The sequence below is a fragment of the Rana temporaria genome, chromosome 12 (assembly GCF_905171775.1).
Source record: "Rana temporaria chromosome 12, aRanTem1.1, whole genome shotgun sequence".
Taxonomy (NCBI): domain Eukaryota; kingdom Metazoa; phylum Chordata; class Amphibia; order Anura; family Ranidae; genus Rana; species Rana temporaria.
In genome coordinates, this window is record NC_053500.1 from 12,633,714 (window position 1) to 12,656,959 (window position 23,246).

Below are 23,246 nucleotides of genomic sequence, written 5' to 3' on the forward strand. Positions count from 1 at the left end.
GAGAAAAAAGCAGAAGTGCAGCCAGAGAAGACTTGGCCAGAAATCTGACACTCGTGCTCTGCTTTCCTATTGAGTCGCGCAGCGCAGAAGTCGCTGCACTGAACGTTACCAGGCATTTGCAAGCAGCTGAGTGAATGATTGTCGATCGGAGGAGGGGCCTCAGCTGGACAGAATTGCATTAGGCTAAACCGGACCTCCCCCGCAGAGATAAACCCCACCCTTCACCACCCTCTGTCCGATGAGAGGGTGCATTTTGACGGATTTGCTGCTTTTATTAGCCATAGGTGGGGTCTATTTTTTTAGCGTATGGACTTTTAGGGGCAGATTCTTGTAGATCACCGCATCTCTGCGGCGGCGTAACGTATCTCATTTACGTTACGCCGCCGCAAGTTTTACGGGCAAGTGCTTGATTCACAAAGCACTTGCCTGTAAATTTGCGGCAGCGTAGCGTAAATCCCCCGGATTCAAATTAGGCGGGTAGGGGGCGTAAAGCATTTAAATTAGGCGCGTTCCCGCGCCGAACCTAATGCGCATGCGCCGTCCCTAAAATTTCCCGACGTGCATTGCGCTAAATGACGTCGCAAGGATGTCATTGGTTTCGACGTGAACGTAAATGGCGTTCAGCCCTATTCACGGACGACTTACGCAAACAACGTAAATTTTAAAATTTTGACGCGGGAACAACGGCCATACTTAACATTGGTTGCCCCTCATATAGCAGGGGCAACTTTATGCGTTGCAAATCTAACGTAAACGTCGTAACTTCACTGCGTCGACCGCGCGTACGTTCGGGAATTCGCATATTTTGCTAATTTGCATACCCGACGGGGAAAACGACGGAGGCGACACCTAGCGGCGAAAAAAAAAATTGCATTTAAGATCCGACAGCGTAAGAGCCTTACGCCTGTCGGATCTAATGGTTATCTATGCGTAACTGATTCTAAGAATCAGTGTCATAGATATGACGGCCCAGATTAGGATTTACGACGGCGCACATTGCGTTGTGCCGTCGTAAGCCCTTTGAGAATCTGGGCCTAAAAGTCCATTAAGCCCTTTGTGAAACTGAAGTCAGAGGGGCACACAGAAGGCCGATAAAAATAATAGCACATAATCTCAACAGGATCTTTAACCACTTCAGCCCCGAAAGACTTGGCTGCTCAATGACCAGGCCATTTTTTGACCCCACCTCTACGCTGGATCCCTAGCTAGGCTGCTCTGCAAGCGTCATCTCCGCTGGCTGGGTCCCTAGCTTGGCACTCCTGATACTTCTCAAGCATCACCCCGCCTCTCTGCTGTGTCCCTAGCTTGGCACTCCCGATACTTCTCAAGCATCACCCCCGCCTCTCCGCTGGGTCCCTAGCTTGGCACTCCCGATACTTCTCAAGCATCACCCCGCCTCTCTGCTGGGTCCCTAGCTTGGCCCTCCCCATACTTCTCAAGCATCACCCCGCCTCTCTGCTGTGTCCCTAGCTTGGCACTCCCGATACTTCTCAAGCATCACCCCCGCCTCTCCGCTGGGTCCCTAGCTTGGCACTCCTGATACTTCTCAAGCATCACCTCGCCTCTCCGCTGGGTCCCTAGCTTGGCCCTCCCCATACTTCTCAAGCATCACCGCTTGGTCCCTAGCTTGGCACTCCCGATACTTCTCAAGCATCACCCCCGCCTCTCTGCTGTGTCCCTAGCTTGGCACTCCCGATACTTCTCAAGCATCACCCCCGCCCCTCTGCTGGGTCCCTGGCTTGGCCCTCCTGATACTTCTCAAGAATCACCTCTGCCTCTCCGCTGGGTCCCTAGCTTGGCACTCCTGATACTTCTCCCGCCTCTCCGCTTGGTCCCTAGCTTGGCACTCCCGATACTTCTCAAGCATCACCCCCGCCTCTCCGCTGGGTCCCTAGCTTGGCACTCCTGATACTTCTCAAGCATCACCCCGCCTCTCTGCTGTGTCCCTAGCTTGGCACTCCCGATACTTCTCAAGCATCACCCCCGCCTCTCTGCTGTGTCCCTAGCTTGGCACTCCCGATACTTCTCAAGCATCACCCCCGCCTCTCCGCTGGGTCCCTAGCTTGGCACTCCTGATACTTCTCCCGCCTCTCCGCTTGGTCCCTAGCTTGGCACTCCCGATACTTCTCAAGCTTCACCCCCGCCTCTCCGCTGGGTCTATAGCTTGGCACTCCCGATACTTCTCAAGCTTCACCCCCGCCTCTACGCTGGGTCCCTAGCTAGGCTGCTCTGCAAGCGTCATCTCCGCTGGCTGGGTCCCTGGCTTGACACCTGCTGAAGTTTCCCGATTCTCCACCGTCCCCGGTTGGTGAGAATTCTGCTCTGGTACTTGCTCCAGTTACTCACTGTGGTCCCTCGTAATAAAGTGGATGATCCCTTAGTGGCGACAGTTTCCCTTCTACCTCCGACCACGACAGGTTATCCGGCCGGCAGAACCGTCACTTCTGGTTGGACTGCAAGCCGCAATCCCAACCCTGCGCTGCTCTCTTACTTCTGGAGAGGCCCTCAGACAGCCTAGTAGCCAGATGTGCCTGGAATAGGCCCAATCTCCGGCCTAGCAGCCCGGGGCAATACAACACACGTCCACCCAGACAGCCGCCCAGGTGGCACAGAACCCTGATCACCAAATATATAGGCTCTCCCAGCAGGCCAAGGGATTCAAGAAAACCTTTGCCCATTGGCTGAGATACCCCATATACCAATAATCTGATCTTGTATTGCCCTTCTCGTATCTAATGTCACCAAGTACCCGGCCACCTAGTGGCAGAAGAGAAAAGTGCAGCAGTGCCAGACTTGGGGTGAAATCAATTGATCCCTAACAATTAGCCAAGGTAGCGATCTATACCTGGCAGGTAAATTTAGGAGCAACCCCACCTAACCACCAGCGTGCCACACTTCCAAAGTAGATTTTTCTTCTGGCTATGGAAGTACCGTATTTATTGGGGTATAGCGCGCTCCCGCGTATAGCGCGCACCCCTAAAGTTGGCCCGGAATTCCTGTGGAAAAAAGGATTTTGTACTTACAGTTTTGGTGCCTTGCGCGGCGTCCATCGGCGGCCTCGTCGGGTCCGGCGTCTGTCTGCGCCTTCGGGTGTCCTCTTCGTCGGGTCCGGCATCCTTCTGCGGCGTCCTCCTCGCTCGTTTCCCGCTTTCCCGCGCCAAGTTTGAATACTGCACCGGCATATACCGAGCGCAGTACACTCGGGCAGGCTCGGCTTGTGTCGCGCTCACGTCCTGTACGTCCAGGACGTGAGCGCGGGAGGAGCCGAGACTGCCCGACAATACACGAGTGTACTGCGCTCGGTATATGTCGGCGCAGTATTCAAACTCGGCGCGGGAAAGCGGGTATCGGCGTATATTGCGCACCCACGATTTTGCCCTGATTTTCAGGGCAAAAAAGTGCGTGGTATACACCGATAAATATGGTATATATATTTAAACTAAAGTTTTTTTTTATGCCCAGAGTTTAGCTTTACATTTTTAATGGGGCATTTTTTGAGATGACCCTCCCGAAATACCTTCAAAAAGCACATTAACCCATCCCACCACACAAGCCCCGCCCCTCTGTTTCTTCCACAGGTTTTAAGCATCCTGAACAAAGCTGACTCCTCCAAAATCGCATCATCAGAGAGGAGCAAGGAAAGCCCCGCCCCACCTACAACAGGCGACAAGTGAATCGCTAAACTGTAAGTCCATTTCTTGCAATTGTATGGCTCCAGTATTGATTTTATTTATTTTGATGTGCCTATGAAATATTAGTACTTTTTTTTTAAGGGATTTGTGCTGGGAGGGGGGATTTGGTGAGGGTGGGGGATTTGTGCTGAGAAGGGATATTTGGAGGGGTGATTTGTGCTGGGAGGGAGGATGTAGAGTGGGGAGGAGAGGATTTGTGCTTGGAGGGAATATTGGGGGGGGGGGGGTGATTTGTGCTGGGAGGGGAAATTTGAGGGGTAGAGGATTTGTGCTAGGAGGGAATATTGGGGGGGGGTGATTTGTGCTGGGAGGGAATATTGGGGGGGGGCTGATTTGTGCTGGGAGGGGGTATTTGGTGAGGGGGGTGATTTGTGCTAGGACAGAATATTGGGGGGGTGATTTGTGCTGGGAGGGGGTATTTGGTATAGGGGGGTGATTTGTGCTGGGAGGGAATATTGGGGGGGTGATTTGTGCTGGGAGGGGGTATTTGGTGAGGGGGTGATTTGTGCTAGTAGGGAATATTTGGGGGGGGTGATTTGTGCTGGGAGGGGGTATTTGGTGAGGGGGGTGATTTGTGCTAGGAGGGAATATTGGGGGGGGGGGGTGATTTGTGCTGGGAGGGGGTATTTGGTGAGGGGGGGGGGGGAATTTGTCCTAGGAGGGAATATTTGGTTGGGGGTGATTTGTGCTGGGCGGGAGGATGTAGAGTGGGGAGGAGAGGATTTGTGCTTGGAGGGGAAGAGGATTTGTGCTAGGAAGGGGAATTTTTTTTCTTTTTGGGTGGGGAGGGGGGGGGGGTTGTGTTGGGAGCATATGCGGAACAAGAGGATTATTCCGCATATGGGGGGATGGGAGTGAAAGATTTCTGCTTGGAAGGGGGGGGGGATTTCACCAGTGGGGGGGATTTGTACTGGAAATTTATGCTTACAGGAAAGCATGCAGATTAGTGTACGACTTTTTATTTTTTTTTAGGGGGGGGAGGGGGGACACAATTTGGCATTGTCGCCCTGGGCTCTCGATGACCTGGTCCCGGCACTGCCTGCACACTACAGAAGGTCCTCTGATTTCCTTGTGTGGGGGTTGGGGACGGTTCCTCATTCCTGGTAATAATAAGAATACAGAGAGGAACTTCTATTTCTATTCTTATTCTATTGTTTGGAGAAATCTTTGGCGCTATTTACGGCGAGGTTCCCCCTAATTACTCATAGAGTATCATAGAGTGTCATAGTAAGTTCATAGAATCCATTGTAAATCATTGTACACCGAGGGGGGCGTGTCGCTGACCTGTCGCAATGTAAAGTGGGTTTTGATCTATTTTCGCATCGATTCTCCTCGGCTTCGATTTTTCCTGTTCCTTACCCCACCGGGAATGAAATCGCAGCATTTAATTCCCGCATGTCAGTCCCGACTTTGGGGGGGGGCGATTTCAGATACATCTGTGCGGGTTGCTGCACCCTTGTCTATACAAATCGCACCCCGAAGTCGCCAGGAGTAGTGCAGAAACCACTTTTGGGAATCGGTGCGGCGTCGCACCGATTCAGACGGTGCCATTGCCACTGGTTTGGCAAATCGCATGCCAAATCGCTCCAATGGGAACCTAGGCCTGGCTACATTTATAACACGGCCAAGGATACAGCGCCACCAACTGATTGGAAAGAGAACTAGTCACGGCTGGGCTAGAAAAAAATTTGAGTGGCATAGATTGTAATGTTAAAACACAAACAGAAGTCGCAAGGAAATTGCAGAGCAACGCCCACGACTTTGGGTGTCGCAGCGAATCCTTACACATGCTCTGCAGCGGCCAGCAAGGGCACTATCATTGGACGGGGGATGGGGGGGAGAATTATAAGTGGAGTAGCTAAACTGAATCAGAGAGGGGCACAGCGGAGAGCCTATTAGAGGGCATCTTGTGGTGTCTGCAGTGAGGAGGGGCGTGTCTTATCGGGGGGGAGGTTGGGCAGTTGCCGGAGCAGCAACTGTCATATATCAGGTGACCCCCCTGAGCTCTGATCACCAGGGACATCGCCAGACGGAGGAAGGTAAAGGGGGGAAGAAGGACTAAAGCCATACGAGCAGTGCCAGGACCAGGCCCTCGAGAGAGCAGGGCGACCATGCCAAATTGTGCCCCCCCCCACCCCAAATATAAAAAAAATCCCCCCTTCCTAGCACAAATCCTCTACCCCTCAAATTTCCCCTCTGAGCACAAATCTTCTCCCCTGACTCCAAATCCCCCCTCCTAGCACAAATCCCCTCCCCAATCCTCCATCCTAACACAACCCCCCCCCCCCTAAAAAAAAATCCCATTTCCTAACACAAATCATCTACCCCTCAAATTTCCCCTCTAAGCACAAATCTTCTCCCCCCCACTCAATATCCCCCCTTCTACCACACATTCCCCTCCCCAATCCTCCATCCTAACACAAATCCCCCCCCCCCCCCCCCCCCCAAAAAAAAAAAAAAGTTTTCCCTTCCTAGAACAATCCTCTACCACTCAAATTTCCTCTCCAAGCACAAATCCCCCCCCTACTCCAAATACCCCCTTCTAGCACAAATTCCCCTCCCCAGTCCTCCATCCTAACACAACCCCCCCCCCTCAAAAAAAATCCCCCTTCCTAGAACAATTCCTCTACCCCTCAAATTTCCCCTCTGAGCACAAATCTTCTCCCCCCCCACACTCCAAATCTCCCCTTCTAACTAGTCCTCCTTAAATCTTGAAATTTGGGTTATCTTAACATTTGGGTTATGTTCCTGTTCATAGGAGAGGACTAGTCCTCTCCTATGAACAGGAACATAACCCAAATGTCAAGATTTAAGGAGGACTAGTCCTCTCCTATGAACGGGAACATAACTCAAATGTCAAGATTTAAGGAGGACTAGTCCTCTCCTATGAACAGGAACATAACCCAAATGTCAAGATTTAAGGAGGACTAGTCCTCTCCTATGAACGGGAACATAACCCAAATGTCAAGATTTAAGGAGGATTAGTCCTCTCCTATGAACGGGAACATAACCCAAATGTCAAGATTTAAGGAGGACTAGACCTCTCCTATGAACGGGAACATAACCCAAATGTCAAGATTTAAGGAGGACTAGTCCTCTCCTATGAACGGGAACATAACCCAAATGTCAAGATTTAAGGAGGACTAGTCCTCTCCTATGAACAGGAACATAACCCAAATGTCAAGATTTAAGGAGGACTAGTCCTCTCCTATGAACGGGAACATAACCCAAATGTCAAGATTTAAGGAGGACTAGTCCTCTCCTATGAACGGGAACATAACCCAAATGTCAAGATTTAAGGAGGATTAGTCCTCTCCTATGAACGGGAACATAACCCAAATGTCAAGATTTAAGGAGGACTAGTCCTCTCCTATGAACGGGAACATAACCCAAATGTCAAGATTTAAGAAGGACTAGTCCTCTCCTATGAACGGGAACATAACCCAAATGTCAAGATTTAAGGAGGATTAGTCCTCTCCTATGAACGGGAACATTACCCAAATGTCAAGATTTAAGGAGGACTAGTCCTCTCCTATGAACGGGAACATAACCCAAATGTCAAGATTTAAGAAGGACTAGTCCTCTCCTATGAACGGGAACATAACCCAAATGTCAAGATTTAAGGAGGACTAGTCCTCTCCTATGAACGGGAACATAACCCAAATGTCAAGATTTAAGGAGGACTAGTCCTCTCCTATGAACGGGAACATAACCCAAATGTCAAGATTTAAGGAGGACTAGACCTCTCCTATGAACGGGAACATAACCCAAATGTCAAGATTTAAGGAGGACTATTCCTCTCCTATGAACGGCAACATTACCCAAATGTCAAGATTTAAGGAGGACTAGTCCTCTCCTATGAACGGGAACATAACCCAAATGTCAAGATTTAAGGAGGACTAGTCCTCTCCTATGAACGGGAACATAACCCAAATGTCAAGATTTAAGGAGGACTAGTCCTCTCCTATGAACGGCAACATTACCCAAATGTCAAGATTTAAGGAGGACTAGTCCTCTCCTATGAACGGGAACATAACCCAAATGTCAAGATTTAAGGAGGACTAGTCCTCTCCTATGAACGGGAACATAACCCAAATGTAAAGATTTAAGGAGGACCAGTCCTCTCCTATGAATGGGAACATAACCCAAATGTCAAGATTTAAGGAGGACTAGACCTCTCCTATGAACGGGAACATAACCCAAATGTCAAGATTTAAGGAGGACTAGTCCTCTCCTATGAACGGGAACATAACTCAGATGTCAAGATTTAAGGAGGACTAGTCCTCTCCTATGAACGGGAACATAACCCAAATGTCAAGATTTAAGGAGGACTAGTCCTCTCCTATGAATGGGAACATAACCCAAATGTCAAGATTTAAGGAGGACTAGTCCTCTCCTATGAACGGGAACATAACCCAAATGTCAAGATTTAAGGAGGACTAGTCCTCTCCTATGAAAGGGAACATAACCCAAATGTCAAGATTTAAGGAGGACTAGTCCTCTCCTATGAAAGGGAACATAACCCAAATGTCAAGACTTAGCTGTGTCCGTCCATGAACGTCAGAGAAAGAAAGGGATTTCACGGGGAGTACAAAAAATGCTTATATTTTTTTTATTTTTTTACCTGGATTTTTTTTTTGCATTTATTTATTTATTTTAAAAGTGAAGTTTTCCTTTAAATAATAACTTTTCAGGGGAGTTCCCAACCACAGGCAAGGAGAATAAAAGTTTTTCTTGCTTTACATAATTGAAAGATAAAAGTTGGCATAGCTTGACTTCCTTCGCTAAGCTAAGGGAAAATTCCCTTGCAAAGTGGACATCCTATTTGCTTTAGTTAAATCAACTGCACTGTGTGTCTCGGGAATCCCCCCCCCTCTTGTGACAACAGGACAAGAAGTGAGGGGAACGGGGGTCACTGGGAACTAAAAAAACAATGACAACCTTACCAAGGTTACCAAACTTCACCAAAACTCAATTTCGGGGGGGGAGTGGGGGCTTCAGGAGGAGTGGGACTTCCTGTCCCACTTCCTCCTTCTGCCGAGGGGCTGCTAAGGCGATACGTCACATCGCCTTTTGGCAGCCCCTCCCTGTAGGCGATCGCCTGGGACACGTGACAGGTCCCAGGCGATCGCCTGTCCAATCGGATGGCGCAGCGCCGCTCGCACATGCACAGTGGGTGCCCGGCCGTGAAGCCGCAAGCTGTCACGGCCGGGTGCCCACACTTAGAATGAAGACGCCGGCCGGAGAGGGGGGGAGAGGAGCGGAGCTCTGGGCGGCACGTCGCTGGAACATGGAGCAGGAGAGTGTGGGCCAGATTCTTGTACAGCCGTGTAAAATTGTGCGGGCGTAACGTATCCGATTTACGTTACGCCTCCGCAACTTACACGGGCAAGTGCTGTATTCTCAAAGCACTTGCTCCGTAAGTTGCGGCGGTGTAGCGTAAATCGGCCGGCGTAACCCCTGCCTAACTCAAATTTGGATCAGGGGGGCGTGTTTTATGTTAAACTACTGTGACCCGACGTGATTGACGTTTTTTGCGGAACGGCCGTGGAATTTCCCAGTGTGCATCGCTCCAAAGTACGCCGCAAGGACGTCATTGGTTTCGACGCGAACGTAAATGACGTCCAGCCCCATTCACGGATGACTTACGCAAACGACGTAACTTTTTTTAAATTTCGACGCGGGAACGACGGCCATACTTAACATTGGCTGCGCCTCATATAGCAGGGGCAACTTTTAAGCCGGGAAAAGCCTAATGTAAACGTCGTAACTTTACTGCGTCGGCCGCGCGTACGTTTCGGGAATTCGCGTATCTAGCTCATTTGCATACTCGACGCGGAATTCGACGGAAGCGCCACCTATCGGTCAACAAAAAAATGCAGTTAAGATCCGACGGATCTGTCGGATCTAATGGATATCTATGCGTAACTGATTCTAAGAATCAGGCGCATAGATACGACGGGTCGGATTCGGATTTACGACGGCGTACATGGCGCTGCGCCGTTGTAAGTCCTTTCAGAATCTGGCCTTGTATGTTTATTAAAAGCCAGCAGATACACTTTTTGTAGCTGCTGACTTTTAATAAACATTAAAAATGACGGGAACACCCCTTTAAGTTTCTGGCACACCGTTTCTCAAATCTTAGCCGACTGCGATTGTTTGTTCTCTTGTGGTGAAGTGAAGACACAAGGTAACAATGTGTGATTGTCCCATTCTGGGACTATCCCAAGAGGAAGACTAGTGATACATAAACACAGATTGTCTGTGGGGGGGATGATCGGATCTGAAGTATTTGTGTCGATCATTTTTCGCTCGTTTTGCTGACTCAAACTCCTCCCAGTTTACTTCCTTCTTTCAGTTTTTGTATAAACTCTCCCCGACTTCAGACTGCTGAATACAGAACATGATTTACTGAGAAGCTGGAGAGACACCGGAGAGAATTCTGCACCACCTGATTGGACGCCGCTGCCCGGTACGTATCATCATATTATCTGCACACAATATTTCCAATTGTCTCTGATTTCCAGCAAAGGGGAAAAGATTGGCGAACGGTCCTTGCAGACTGTCCTTGGGAATTTCCATGGTCGGTACAAGTCTATGTGAAGCCCCCAACAAAAAGTTTGGGCTCCACATAATGGATGGAATGCACCGTGTAGAGAGATGTTGTAACACGTTATTATACTACTTAGTGTAAGGCATCAGTCCTCCCAAGTGTGACCTCATAGTAGAGAATGGTGAAGTATAAATATAAATACACAGGGATGGTGGGAACCCCTCATAATGGGCACAGCAGGTGTACAGACCCGGGAACTCGGCACAGGGATGATGGGAGCCTCTCATAATGGACACAGCATGGGGTACAGACCCGGGAACTCAGCACAGGGATGGCGAGAACCCCTCATAATGGGCACAGCAGGTGTACAGACAAGGAAACGCAGCACAGGGATGATGGGAGCCTCTCATAATGAACACAGCATGTGGTACAGACCCTGGAACTCAGCACAGGGATGGTGGGAGCCTCTCATAATGGACACAGCATGGGGTACAGACCCGGGAACTCAGCACAGGGATGGTGGGAACCCCTCATAATGGACACAGCAGGTGTACAGACCCAGAAACTCAGCACAGGGATGGTGGGAACCCCTCATAATGGGCACAGCAGGTGTACAGACCCAGGAACTCAGCACAGGAATGATGGGAGCCTCTCATAATGGGCACAGCAGGTGTACAGACCCGGGAACTCAGCACAGAGATTATGAGAGCCTCTCATAATGGACACAGCAGGGGTACAAACCTGGCAACTCAGGACAGGGACGGTGGGAACCCCTCATAATGGACACAAAAGGTGTACAGACCCGGGAACTCAGCACAGGGATGGTGGGAACCCCTCATAATGGGCACAGCAGGTGTACAGACCCGGGAACTCAGCACAGGGATGGTGGGAACCCCTCATAATGGGTACAGCAGGTGCACAGACCCGGGAACTCAGCACAGGGATCCTGGGAACCCCTCAGAATGGGCACAGCAGGTGTACTGACTCTGTAAGACTGGGAAAATGGTGGGCCAGTGAAAAGCCTGAGGGTCAAGCATGATAAGCTCCCGGCTTATGTTGCCCCATGTTTGAAAATGCTTCGGCAGTGGCAAGTAACTGCAGGAGAAGTCAGATCCCTTCCAAGGAAACTCCTTGAGAAGCGGATCATGAGCTCCGTTTTTTACGAGCCTCTGGCCTTGAGGGATTGCCCAAGCCTGGTTTTGGGGGCGGGTTTACGATTGATTAATTTGGAGAGAATCCCAATGAAGTTTAGGGATCAGGCTTGGCTTGCCTTTTTTATGGAAAACTATATGTGAAGGGCAACTTGAAGTTTCTTTCCATGAGTGTTCGGTGCTGCCCGAGAGTAGAGTGTGGAGGAGTGGTGGAGTCAATGGATCACTTTCTACTTCAGTGTCCTTTTTAATATAGAGGTGTACAGGAGGGTGGGGAGGGCTCTGAGTATACCCTTCTGAGTTATGCAGAGTGGGTGTACGGGGCATTCCAGACTCATCGGGATTATGATTTGGTTTGCACTGTTTATTTTGTTCTTTCTGTTTTGTATAGTCATATTCAATTATTTTGTAAATATGTTTTATTTATTTATTATGGTTTTATTGTATATAAGTTGTTGTTTGTAAGATTTCAATAAACAAAATTAACCTCTAGAGACCCAAGAATCAGCACAGAGATTTCACTAATAGAAGAAAAGAAACTGTCAAGAATTTGAAAATTTAAATTGAGATAAGATATCCCCTTTTGTGTTGGATGGAGCGATGGGGAGTTAGAACTTTTGCATCAATTGATGCCTGTGGCCCGTTGCGGTGACCTCCTCTCCCTTTCATACCCGGTGACAGGGTTGTCACTGAGACAGGAAGTGAGATAAAATCTTCCCTATGGGGCTACAGATAGCAATAACACCAGACTGAGGTTCTAACCCCTAACCATTCCCCATTTCATCCAACACTAATAGCTGGATTCAGGATGGCGGGCGCATAGTTGCGGCGGCGTAGCGTATGGCATTTACACTACGCCGCCGTAAGTTTGCAAGGCAAGTACTGTATTCACAAAGTACTTCCCTGCTAAGTTACGGCGGCGTAGCGTAAATCGGGCGTAATGGCGCCTAATTCAAATTTAGCTGAGGGGGCGTGTTTTATGTTAATGGAGGGTGACCTTACGTGATTGACGTATTTTACGAACGGCGCTTGCGCCGTCCGCCTACATATCCCAGTGTGCATTGCGGCAAAGTACGCCGCACGGTCCTATTGGTTTAGACGTGGACGTAAATGACGTAAATCCCTATTCACGGACGACTTACGCAAACGACGTAAAATTTTCAAAATTTCGACGCGGGAACGATGGCCATACTTAACATTACTATTCCAGCTATTTGATGGAATAACTTTAGGCCTGATAATGCGTTACGTAAACGGCGTATCTGTACTGCGTCGGCCGGGCGTACGTTCGTGAATAGGCGTATCTAGTGATTTACATATTCTACGCCAACCGCAATGGAAGCGCCACCTAGCGCCCAGCATAAATATGCACCCTAAGATACGACGGCGTAGGAGACTTGCGCCGCTCGTATCTTAGCCTAATTTAAGCGTATCTGGTTTCCAGCATTTACCAAAAACGGTTTAGCCGTCCTCTGATTGGCTCGTGTTCCTTTCTTGCAGACAATGAAGCTGATCCTGATCTTCGGTATGGCTTTTATCCTGTTGGAGGCCAAGAAGACGGACCCGGGCGTTGTGGGAAGGCTGACTCTGAAGGGTCTAGAGTACGGTGAGTGATCGGGATCGGGGGAGCGGCAATGGTCCAATCAGGAAAGCTGCTTTTCTTTATTTGCTTGAAGATTCATGAGGGAATAACACATTTCAGTTGCGATTCATATATTGTGTGATTTTTGGTATGCTAGACAAATGCCCATGAATACATTATATTTAATCCAATCGTAATTTATTTATTTCTCTAATCGGGAAATTATAGCAATCTGGTGCAGTAGGCCAGGCTGGAACGAAAGGCGCGCTCTGCGTTTGCCTCTTACCACAGGGCTTGACAAACTTGCTTGGAATCTAGGAGCCAGCTAAAAAAGTTAGGAGCCAGGAACGCGCCCCGTCCCGCCGAACTCGCGCGCAGAAGCGAACGCATACGTAAGCAGCGCCCGCATAGGAAAACGGTGTTCAAACCACACATGTGAGGTATCGCCGCGATTGGTAGAGCGAGAGCAATAATTCTAGCCCTAGACCTCCTCTGTAACTCAAAACATGCAACCTGTATCATTTTTTAAATGTCGCCTATGGAGATTTTTAAGGGTAAAAGTTTGTCGCCATTCCACGAGCGGTTGCAATATGGAAGCGTGACATGTTGGGTATCAATTTACTCGGCGTAACATTATCTTTCACAATATAAAAAAAAATTGGGCTAACTTTACTGGTGTCTTATTTTTCTATTAAAAAAAGTGTATTTTTTCCCCAGAAAAGTGCGCTTGTAAGACCGCTGCGCGAATACGGTGTGACAGAAAGTATTGCAACAACCACCATTTTATTCTCTAGGCTGTTAGAATAAAAAATATATATAATATTTGGGGGTTCTAATTAGAGGGAAGGAGATGGCAGTGAAAACAGACAGGGGTAGCTCCATTAGCATTGCTGGTTGTCTTGTCACACCAACGGCCACCACAAGATGGCGCCAGATCACAGAAGGAAGCATAGACCCGCAGAATGCCGCAAAGCCGCAGCCTCAATTACCGGCCGGCGCAGCCCGACGTGGGGAGGTGGGGGCCCACAGAGACACAGGATGCCCCAGCTGTGCTGCCCCAGGCGCCAGGTCGCTAATTCTAGTCGCAAATGCGACCTGGCGCCCAGGGTTTGCTGAACCTTGTCTTACCATGTCATCACTCTTTGATCCTATAAATGCTGAGCAGGGATAAGAAACAAGGAGATCCGTTAGTAAAATCAGCACACCTTACACATTGTTAGGCACACCTTTTTAACCCTTTCATTCCCCCTAGATGTTAACCCTTTCCCAGCCAGTGTGATTAGTACAGTGACCGTGTATAGTATTATTACACACTTTTTCCTGTTTTTCAGCTCCTGTGACCTAATCGCGGGACACCGGTGGCGATCAGGTCTGCGGGTCCTGTGGGCGTGGTCACGGAGCTTCGGACCGGCGACCCACGGCTGGGCTCTTAAAGGGCAACGTACCTGTACATGCCTGTGCCCAGCCGTGTCATTCTGCTGACGTATATCGGCGTTAGGTGGTCCTCAAGTGGTTAAAGTAGCGCAGTGCTAAATAGCAAAAAATGTCCTGGTCACGAAGGGGGGGGGGGGGCGAAATCTTCTGGAGCTGAAGTGGTTAAATATTATTAGATCCCCTAAGTGTGGATAGTGTGCACGTGTTTTGTCACGTGGCAAACGCGCTGAAAACTCACCAAAAAAGCGCGGTAAAAAAAAGTGCCATGCACCACTCCAAAAAAAGTACAGGAGCTTCTTCGAAGCATTTGTCGAGCTTATGCAGCCTACGCAACATGTTGACGCGTGAAATGTGCGCAAAAAAAAAAAACATGAGCAAGGTATCACTGCGCAAAGATGTGAATGGGGCCTAAGAATGCACTATGTGGTAATAAATCAAATTAGCAAGAATGAAGAAGAACAAAAAGAGTCAAAAACAAGGAAACCGTTGGAAGAAGCAGACAATTTTAAAAGCTTAGTTTTCTACATTTTGGTTATCCAAATAAATATAGAGATTTGTTGATCAGCCACTAGGGGGAGCTCTTACTGGCTCAACACCACTACTCTGCCTCCTGAGTATCTAAATTCTATTTTTTGTTATTGTTAGAGTAAAAATCTTTTTTTTTTTTTGTTTTGTTCATCTGTGTCCCATTAGGGAGATTTCCCCCCTTAGTTCCTGTTCTGACGGCACAAGAGGAAGTGAGAGTGAATACACAGTGGGCCAGATTCAGATAGAATCGCCTATCTTTAGGTGGGCGTAGCGTATCTCAGATACACTACGCCGCCGTTAACTTAGTGAGGCAGGTCCTGTATTCAGAAAGAACTTGCGTCCTAAGTTACGGCGGCGTAGTGTAAATGGGCCAGCGTAAGCCTGCGTAATTCAAAATAGGCTGGTAGTGGGCATGTTGTATGTAAATGACTCGTGACCCCACGTAATTGACGCTCCTAACGAACGGCACATGCGCCGTCCGTGAACGTATCCCAGTGCGCATGCTCAAAATCACGTTGCAAATAGACAATGCTTTCGACCCGAACGTAACTTACGCACAGCCCTATTCGCGTATGACTTACGCAAACTACGTAAACCACGTAAAATTCTACGCTGTTCCGACGTCCATACTTAACATTGGCTACGCCTCATATAGCAGGGGTAACTATACGCCGACAAAAGCCTTACGTAAACGACGTATATCAATGCATCGGGCGCACGTACGTTTCTGAATCAGCGTATCTAGCTAATTTGCATATTCTACGCGTAAATCTACGGAAGCGCCCCTAGCGGCCAGCGTAAATATGCAACTAAGATACGATGGCGTAAGAGACTTACGCCGGTCGTATCTTAGACAAATTCTGGTGTATCTGATTCTTTGAATCAGGCGCCAAGATACGACGCCTCACACTCAGAGTTACGACGGCGTATCTGGAGATATGCCGTCGTAACTCCTTTCTGAATCTGGCCCATAGACTTTAGGCCAATGGCAAAAGGTTGCAAAGTGGATGTAATAGGAAAGTAATGGGGTTGGGTGGGGGGAATACCTGAATAAAGAGAAGGATGGTAAGTTGGTGTAGCATTATAAAGAGTTGTGTTGTGTAATAATACTCGGTGTTCCTCTTTATGGGGCTCTGTATATTGTTTATTCACAGGTTGGAAAGTGGGGCTAGAAGAGCTGCAGAAGCAATTGCCGACTATCCACATCCCCGACGTTGAGGGGTCCGTCAAAGTGACATTAATAGGACATGTAAATTACTACGTCACAGAGTAAGTTCACCATAGCTCCCAACTTTCTGTCCCTGATTTCTAAGGAACTGTCCCTGATTTGGAGCAATGTCCCTCTGTCCCTCTTTCCCACTCATTTGTCCCTCATTTTGGTCTGATCTATATAGATGTATATAAAATGCACTTTTTATCTATCAAAAAGTGTTTCCCAGCACTAAACCTTTCATCTGTTTTCTAAATTGCTACATTTGTAAATTTCAAAAGCCAATATAAAGCAATAGTAGTGGTAAAAAAAAAGCCCTTGTGGGTGTAACCAATCTTGTGTTTTTTGTTTTTTTTTACAATTCTCCTTTAACCTCTTGCCGACCGCGCTGTAGCAAAAATACTGCTAAAGCACAGTCGAGTTATTCTGGGAGGACGTCCTCGTGCACTTGCCTGTCTCGGGCGCGCTCGCGGAAGTGTCCATGCTCGCCGGGTCCACTTGACCTGGCACAACACGGATAGCGGCTCTTTACCACCTGATCCAATGAGGGAATTGTCGGGCAGTCTCGGTTTCTTCCGCGCTGACGTCCTGGACGTACAGAACAGCAGTGGGTACAATCCATTCAGACCTACAAAATGCCTCTAAAACAGGCAATAATGAATTAAAATAATAATAAATAAATAATGAATGAAATCTATTTTTTCCTCCTATAGGTTAAAGATCGAGAACTTGGATTTCTCCAATTCAAGCCTTACCTATTCCCCCGACACTGGAGTTAACGTGTCTATCCGTCAAGGACAATTTCAGATCGTTGGACAGATGAGGATACACTGTTCTTTGTTGTGAGTGTCTCATATTTGTTAGATTTGTGGCAAAATGATTACCAATTTAAAAAAATTGGTGCCCCGTGTGAGGATAAAGATACATTTTTTTATTATTTTCCTATGCAGCGTTACACTGCTGATTGCTCACGTCTTCTGGATGAGGGACAATGTCAAAATAAACAGGCTGCATGTCATTTTATTGAAGACATAAACCCGCTCCTGCTCATGGCCCCTTTTATATGTTGAATATGTGTGTATATATATACAGTGGAACCTCGGATTGCGAAGCATAATCCATTCCAGGAGAATGGTCGTAATCCAAAGCACTCTCATAGCAAGTTTCCCCATAGAAGTCAATGGAAACGAAAATAATTCGCATTGATGGCATGCAATACCGCATGTGACCAGAGGTTGGGGGGGGGGCGCCGGAGAGCCTTGAAAATACACAGAAAGGCTCGAGGACAGCTCGGCTGTATTCTCCAAATATTTACGAACGGCTCTGATCGGCTCCACTCAGCTTCGGTGCCCCCCGCACCTCTGGCCAAATGCGGTACTGCACACTGCTGTGGCCTGAATCCTGCTCGTTTTCTGAGACAACACTCGCAAACCGATTCCGGATTAGAAAAAAAAATGCTCGCATTGTGAAACGCTCGTCAACCACGTTACTCGCAATCCGAGGTTTCACTGTGTGTGTGTATACATATATATATATATATATATATATATACACAGGGCTTTTTTCGCAAAGAGAATTTGCGGAACCCCCCGCCCCTTCCACCATTCCAAGCCAACCCCTTGACTACGCCCCCTACCCACCTCCAAGGACAGCCAGCATCAATGGACCCTTCAGCAGCCAGCAACATTAGACCTCTCCCTCAACAGTAGATCTCCCCCCAGCAACGATTGACCCCCTGCAACATAAGACCCACCCCCAGCAACAATAGAATCCCCCCATCAGCAACAATAGACCCCCCCTCCTGCAAAAAAAGATTCCACCAAGCAGCAAGATTCCCCAGCAGCTAGCATCAATAGACCCTCCAGCAGCCAGCTACAAAGACCCCTCCCTCAACAGTAGATTCCTCCTAGCAATGATTGACCCCCTGCAATATAAGAGACTCACCTTCAGTAACAATAGATCCCTTATCAGCAACAATAGACCCCCCTGCAAAAAAAAGATTCCACCCAGCAACTACAAATTCCCCAGCAGCGAGCATCAGTAGACCCTCCAGTAGCCAGCAACATTAGACCCCTCCCTCAACAGTAGATTCCTTCCAGCAATGACTGACCCCCTGCAACATAAGACCCACCCCCAGCAACAATAGATCCCCCATCAGCAGCAATAGACCCCCCCTGCAAAAAAAGATTCCACCCAGCAACAACAGATTCCCCAGCAGCCAGCTTCAATAGACCCTCCAGCAGCCAGCTACAAAGACCCCTCCCTCAACGGGAGATATCTCCCAGCAACGATTGATCCCCCCTGCAACAGTAGACCCACCCCCAGCAACAATAGATCACCCATCAGCAACAATAGACCCCCCCTGCAAAAAAAAGATTCCACCCAGCAACAACAGATTCCCCGGCAGCCAGCATCAATAGACCCTCCAGCAGCCAGCTACAAAGACCCCTTCCAGCAATGATTGATCCCCCCTGCAACATTAGACCCACCCCAGCAACAATAGATCACCCATCAGCAACAATAGACCCCCCTGCCAAAAAAAGATTCCACCCAGAAACAACAGATTCCCTGCCAGCCAGCATCAATAGACCCTCCAGCAGCGATTTACCCCCCTGCAACATAAGACCCACCCACAGCAACAATAGATCCCCCACGAGCAACAGAAGTCCTCCCCAGCAACAGTAGACCTCCTTCCTCCTCAAAAATAGTTCCCCCTCCAGCAACAATAGATTCCTCAACAGCCAGCATCAATAAACTCTCCAGCAACCCCCTGCCATTCCGTTCTGGAGGTGCCGGAGCTGCGTTCCCTCACGTTCCTGCTGAAAAGAGCCCTGTGTATATATTTATAGATATTCTGTACTGTATATGTGTTACCATTGGTGGTTTTATCTTCTGCTCAGTTTGCCTCATAGAATTTCTTTCTCCTTACAGTTCGGGGTCTTCTCGGATGACGTTGTCGGTGCGGGGATTTTCCGTGGCTGGATCTGTCGGGATAACCTGCGATGACCTCGGCCATGGCGCAGTATGGGATGCCGGCTGTCACTCCGATGTTGACCGGGTGGATCTCTCTTTTTCTGGAGGACACCATAAGTGAGTGATACCCCATGAGATATAAGAGGACCCCATGCAAGGAAGACAATGGGGTAGATGCAAAGGGTGGGGTTGGCTGGTATAGGCAACACAGAAACTTGCAGACAATGCAGTTTAAAGCGGTTGTATACCTGCAAAACCCCCCCCCCCCCAAGAAATCCCCTGTAAGGCAAAGGCATAATGAGCTAGCATGCACCGCATACCAGCTCATTATGAAATACTTACCTTAGAACGAGTTCCCAGCATCACATCCCGGTCAACGCAGAGGGAGATTACATTTTCCTCTTCTGGGTTTGCGGGCTCCGGCGTTGTGAGTGGCCAGGGCCGCAATGTTCCGGCAAGGCGCGGCACGATACGCCGGACCTTCGCTGCGCATGCGCTGCTGACATAAGTATTTGATCCCCTTAGTAATTGGTGGAGAAACCCTTGTTGGGAAGCCCAGAGGTCAGACGTTTCTTGTAGTTGGTGGAGAAACCCTTGTTGGGAAGCACAGAGGCCAGACGTTTCTTGTAGTTGGTGGAGAAACCCTTGTTGGGAAGCCCAGAGGCCAGACGTTTCTTGTAGTTGGTGGAGAAACCCTTGTTGGGAAGCACAGAGGTCAAACGTTTCCTGTAGTTGGTGGAGAAACCCTTGTTGGGAAGCACAGAGGTCAGACGTTTCTTGTAGTTGGTGGAGAAACCCTTGTTGGGAAGCCCAGAGGTCAGACGTTTCTTGTAGTTGGTGGAGAAACCCTTGTTGGGAAGCCCAGAGGCCAGACGTTTCTTGTAGTTGGTGATCAGGTCTCCACACATCTCAGGAGGGATTTTGCTCCTCTCTTCTTTACAGATCTTCTCTAAATCCTTAAGGTTTCTTGGCCGTCACTTGGCAACTCGAAGTTTCAACTCCCTCCATACATTTTCTATAGGATTAAGGTCTGGAGACTGGCTAGGCCGCTCCATGACCTTAATGTGCTTCTTCTTGATCATGTTTCCACCTCTGTGCTTCACAGTAGGGATGGTGTTCTTAGGGTCATAGTCAGCATTTTTCTTCCTCCAAACACAGTGAGTCCCCCTCCTCAAGAAGGCTCATCTAAAATTTGCCAATGAACATCTAAATGATTCAGAGAAGGATTGGGAGAAAATGCTGTGGTCAGATGAGGCCAAAATTGAGCTCTTTGGCATTAAGTCAACTCGCTGAATTTAGAAGAAGAAAAATGCTGACTATGACCCTAAGAACACCATCCCTACTGTGAAGCATGGAGGTGGAAACATGATGCTTTGGGGCTGTTTCTCTGCTAAAGGTACAGGCCAACTTTGCCGCATTGAGGGGCCAATGGACGGGGCCATGTATTGTAAAATCTTGGATGAGAACCTTCTCCCCTCAGCCAGAACACTGAAGATGGGTCATGGATGGGTCTTCCAGCATGACAATGACCCAAAACATACCGCCAAGGCAACAAAGGAGTGGCTCAAGAAGAAGCACATTAAGGTCATGGAGTGGCCTATCCAGTCTCCAGACCTTAATCCTATAGAACATGTATGGAGGGAGGTAAAACTTCGAGTTGCCAAGAGACGGCCAAGAAACCTTAAGGATTTAGAGAAGATCTGTAAAGAAGAGAGGAGCAAAATCCCTCCTGAGATGTGTGGAGACCTGATCACCGACTACAAGAAACGTCTGACCTCTGGGCTTCCCAACAAGGGTTTCTCCACCAACTACAAGAAACATCTGGCCTCAGTGCTTCCCAACAAGGGTTTCTCCACCAACTACAGGAAACGTCTGACCTCTGTGCCTCCCAACAAGGGTTTCTCCACCAACTACAAGAAACGTCTGGCCTCTGGGCTTCCCAACAAGGGTTTCTCCACCAACTACAAGAAACATCTGGCCTCAGTGCTTCCCAACAAGGGTTTCTCCACCAACTACAAGAAACGTCTGACCTCTGTGCCTCCCAACAAGGGTTTCTCCACCAACTACAAGAAACGTCTGACCTCTGTGCTTCCCAACAAGGGTTTCTCCACCAACTACAAGAAACGTCTGGCCTCTGTGCCTCCCAACAAGGGTTTCTCCACCAACTACAAGAAACGTCTGGCCTCTGTGCCTCCCAACAAGGGTTTCTCCACCAACTACAAGAAACGTCTGGCCTCTGTGCCTCCCAACAAGGGTTTCTCCACCAAGTTCTAAGGGGATCAAATACTTATTTTACTCCCTGAACTGCAACTCAATTTAGAACATTTGTATCATTTGTGGGTTTGTTTCTGGATTTTTGGTGGATATTCTGTCTCTATCATATAATACACCTATGATAAAAATTATAGACCCTTTGGGCCAGATTCACAAACGAGATACGCCGTCGTATCCCTGTTTCTATCTATGCGGCTGATTCATAGAATCAGTTACGCATAGATATCCCTAAGATCCGACATGTGTAATTGTTTTACACTGTCGGATCTTAGGATGCAGTACCGCGGCCGCCGCTGGGAGGAGTTCTCGTCGTAAACCAGCGTCGGGTATGCAAATTAGCAGTTACGGAGATCCACAAAGCTTTTTCCCTTCGTTAAGTCGCCGTAAGTGTTAGTTTGCCGTCGCAAAGATAGGGTACCTTTTACAAAGTGTAAAGTTAGTACACCATGTAAAAGTGTACCCGTCTTTCCCGCGTCGCTGTCAAATGTTTTTTAAAAAAAATTCTTTTTCCCGACGCAACTTTTTTTTACCCGTCGCGATTTACAAAACCTTGGCGCATCGTAACTTCGCGCAAAGCACGTCGGGAAATTTGCGTCGGGAGCATGCGCAGTACGTCTGGCGCGGGAGCGCGCCTAATTTAAATGGGACTCGCCCCATTTGAATTGGCCCGCCTTGCGCCGGCCGGATTTAGGATACACCACCGCAAATTTCCAGGTAAGTGCTTTGTGGATCGGGCACTAACTTGGAAAAATTGCGGCGGTGTAACTTAAATCGGAAAAGTTACGTTGCGCCCGGGCTACGTGAATCTGGCCCTTTATTTCTATGTAAGTGGGAAAACTTACAAAATCTGCAGGGGATCAAATCATTATTCTCCCCACTGTAACTAAAGAGAGCGTCAGTGACTAAGAAGCACACAGGTTTAGGAGGATAGCCAGGCAACAAGTATTTTCTAGCAGGACAGTGATAGGAGCCTACACAATTCTCTTTTGATGAGTTTTCCTTACAGTATAAATAAAGACTGTGGGCTAGATTCAGAGACAGTTATGCCGGCGTATCAGTAGATACGCCGTCGTAACTCTGAATCTACGCAGTCTTAAATGTAATCGTCTTATGGAAACCAGATACGCTTAAATTAGGCTAAGATACGAGCGGCGTAAGTCTCCTACGCCGTCGTATCTTAGGGTGCATATTTACGCTGGCCGCTAGGTGGCGCTTCCGTCGATTTCAGCGTAGAATATGCAAATGAGCTGAATACGCCGATTCAGAAACGTACGCGCTCCCGGTGGATTTTTTTACGTTGTTTGCGTAAGGCTTTTTCCGGCGTAAAGTTACTCCTGCTATATGAGGCGTAGCCAATGTTAAGTATGGACGTCGTTCCCGCGTCGAATTTTGCGTCGTTTACGTCGTTTGCGAATAGGGCTTTGCATAAATTACGTTCACGTCGAAAGCATTGACTATTTGCGACGTGATTAGGAGCATGCACACTGGGATACGTTCACGGACGGCGCATGCGCCGTTCGTGAGAAACATCATTTACGCGGGGTCAAGTTTTATTTACATAAAACACGCCCACCGGCAGATTTACGCTATGCCGCCGCAACTTACAGAGCAAGTGCTTTGTGAATACTGCACTTGCCTCTCTAAATTGCGGCGGCATAGCGTAAATACCATACGCTACACCCGCACAAACTTACGTCCCCCTACCTGAATCTAGCCCTTACTCGTAAGTCTTATACAATGAAGTGATATTACTGGCTCATGGTCCGCTTTCTTTTCCTACAGATGGATCTTAAACATGTTTAAAGGTGCCATGAAAGGACCCATCCGTTCCGCCATTCGTTCCCAGGTA

At 48.4% G+C, this 23,246-nt stretch overlaps 1 protein-coding gene across 1 annotated transcript in view; it reads left to right on the plus strand.

Annotated features, from left to right (window-relative positions):
- The first annotated feature begins 9,880 nt into the window (after positions 1-9,880).
- LOC120918552 (bactericidal permeability-increasing protein-like) overlaps positions 9,881-23,246 on the plus strand; it is a 39,362-nt gene continuing 25,996 nt past the window's right edge. The window contains exons 1-6 of the mRNA XM_040330185.1: positions 9,881-10,164; positions 12,897-13,002; positions 16,095-16,209; positions 16,864-16,992; positions 19,082-19,240; positions 23,180-23,243. Coding sequence (XP_040186119.1) covers positions 12,900-13,002; positions 16,095-16,209; positions 16,864-16,992; positions 19,082-19,240; positions 23,180-23,243 — 570 coding nt within the window. The 5' untranslated portion in view covers positions 9,881-10,164; positions 12,897-12,899. The remainder of the gene's footprint in view (positions 10,165-12,896; positions 13,003-16,094; positions 16,210-16,863; positions 16,993-19,081; positions 19,241-23,179; positions 23,244-23,246) is intronic.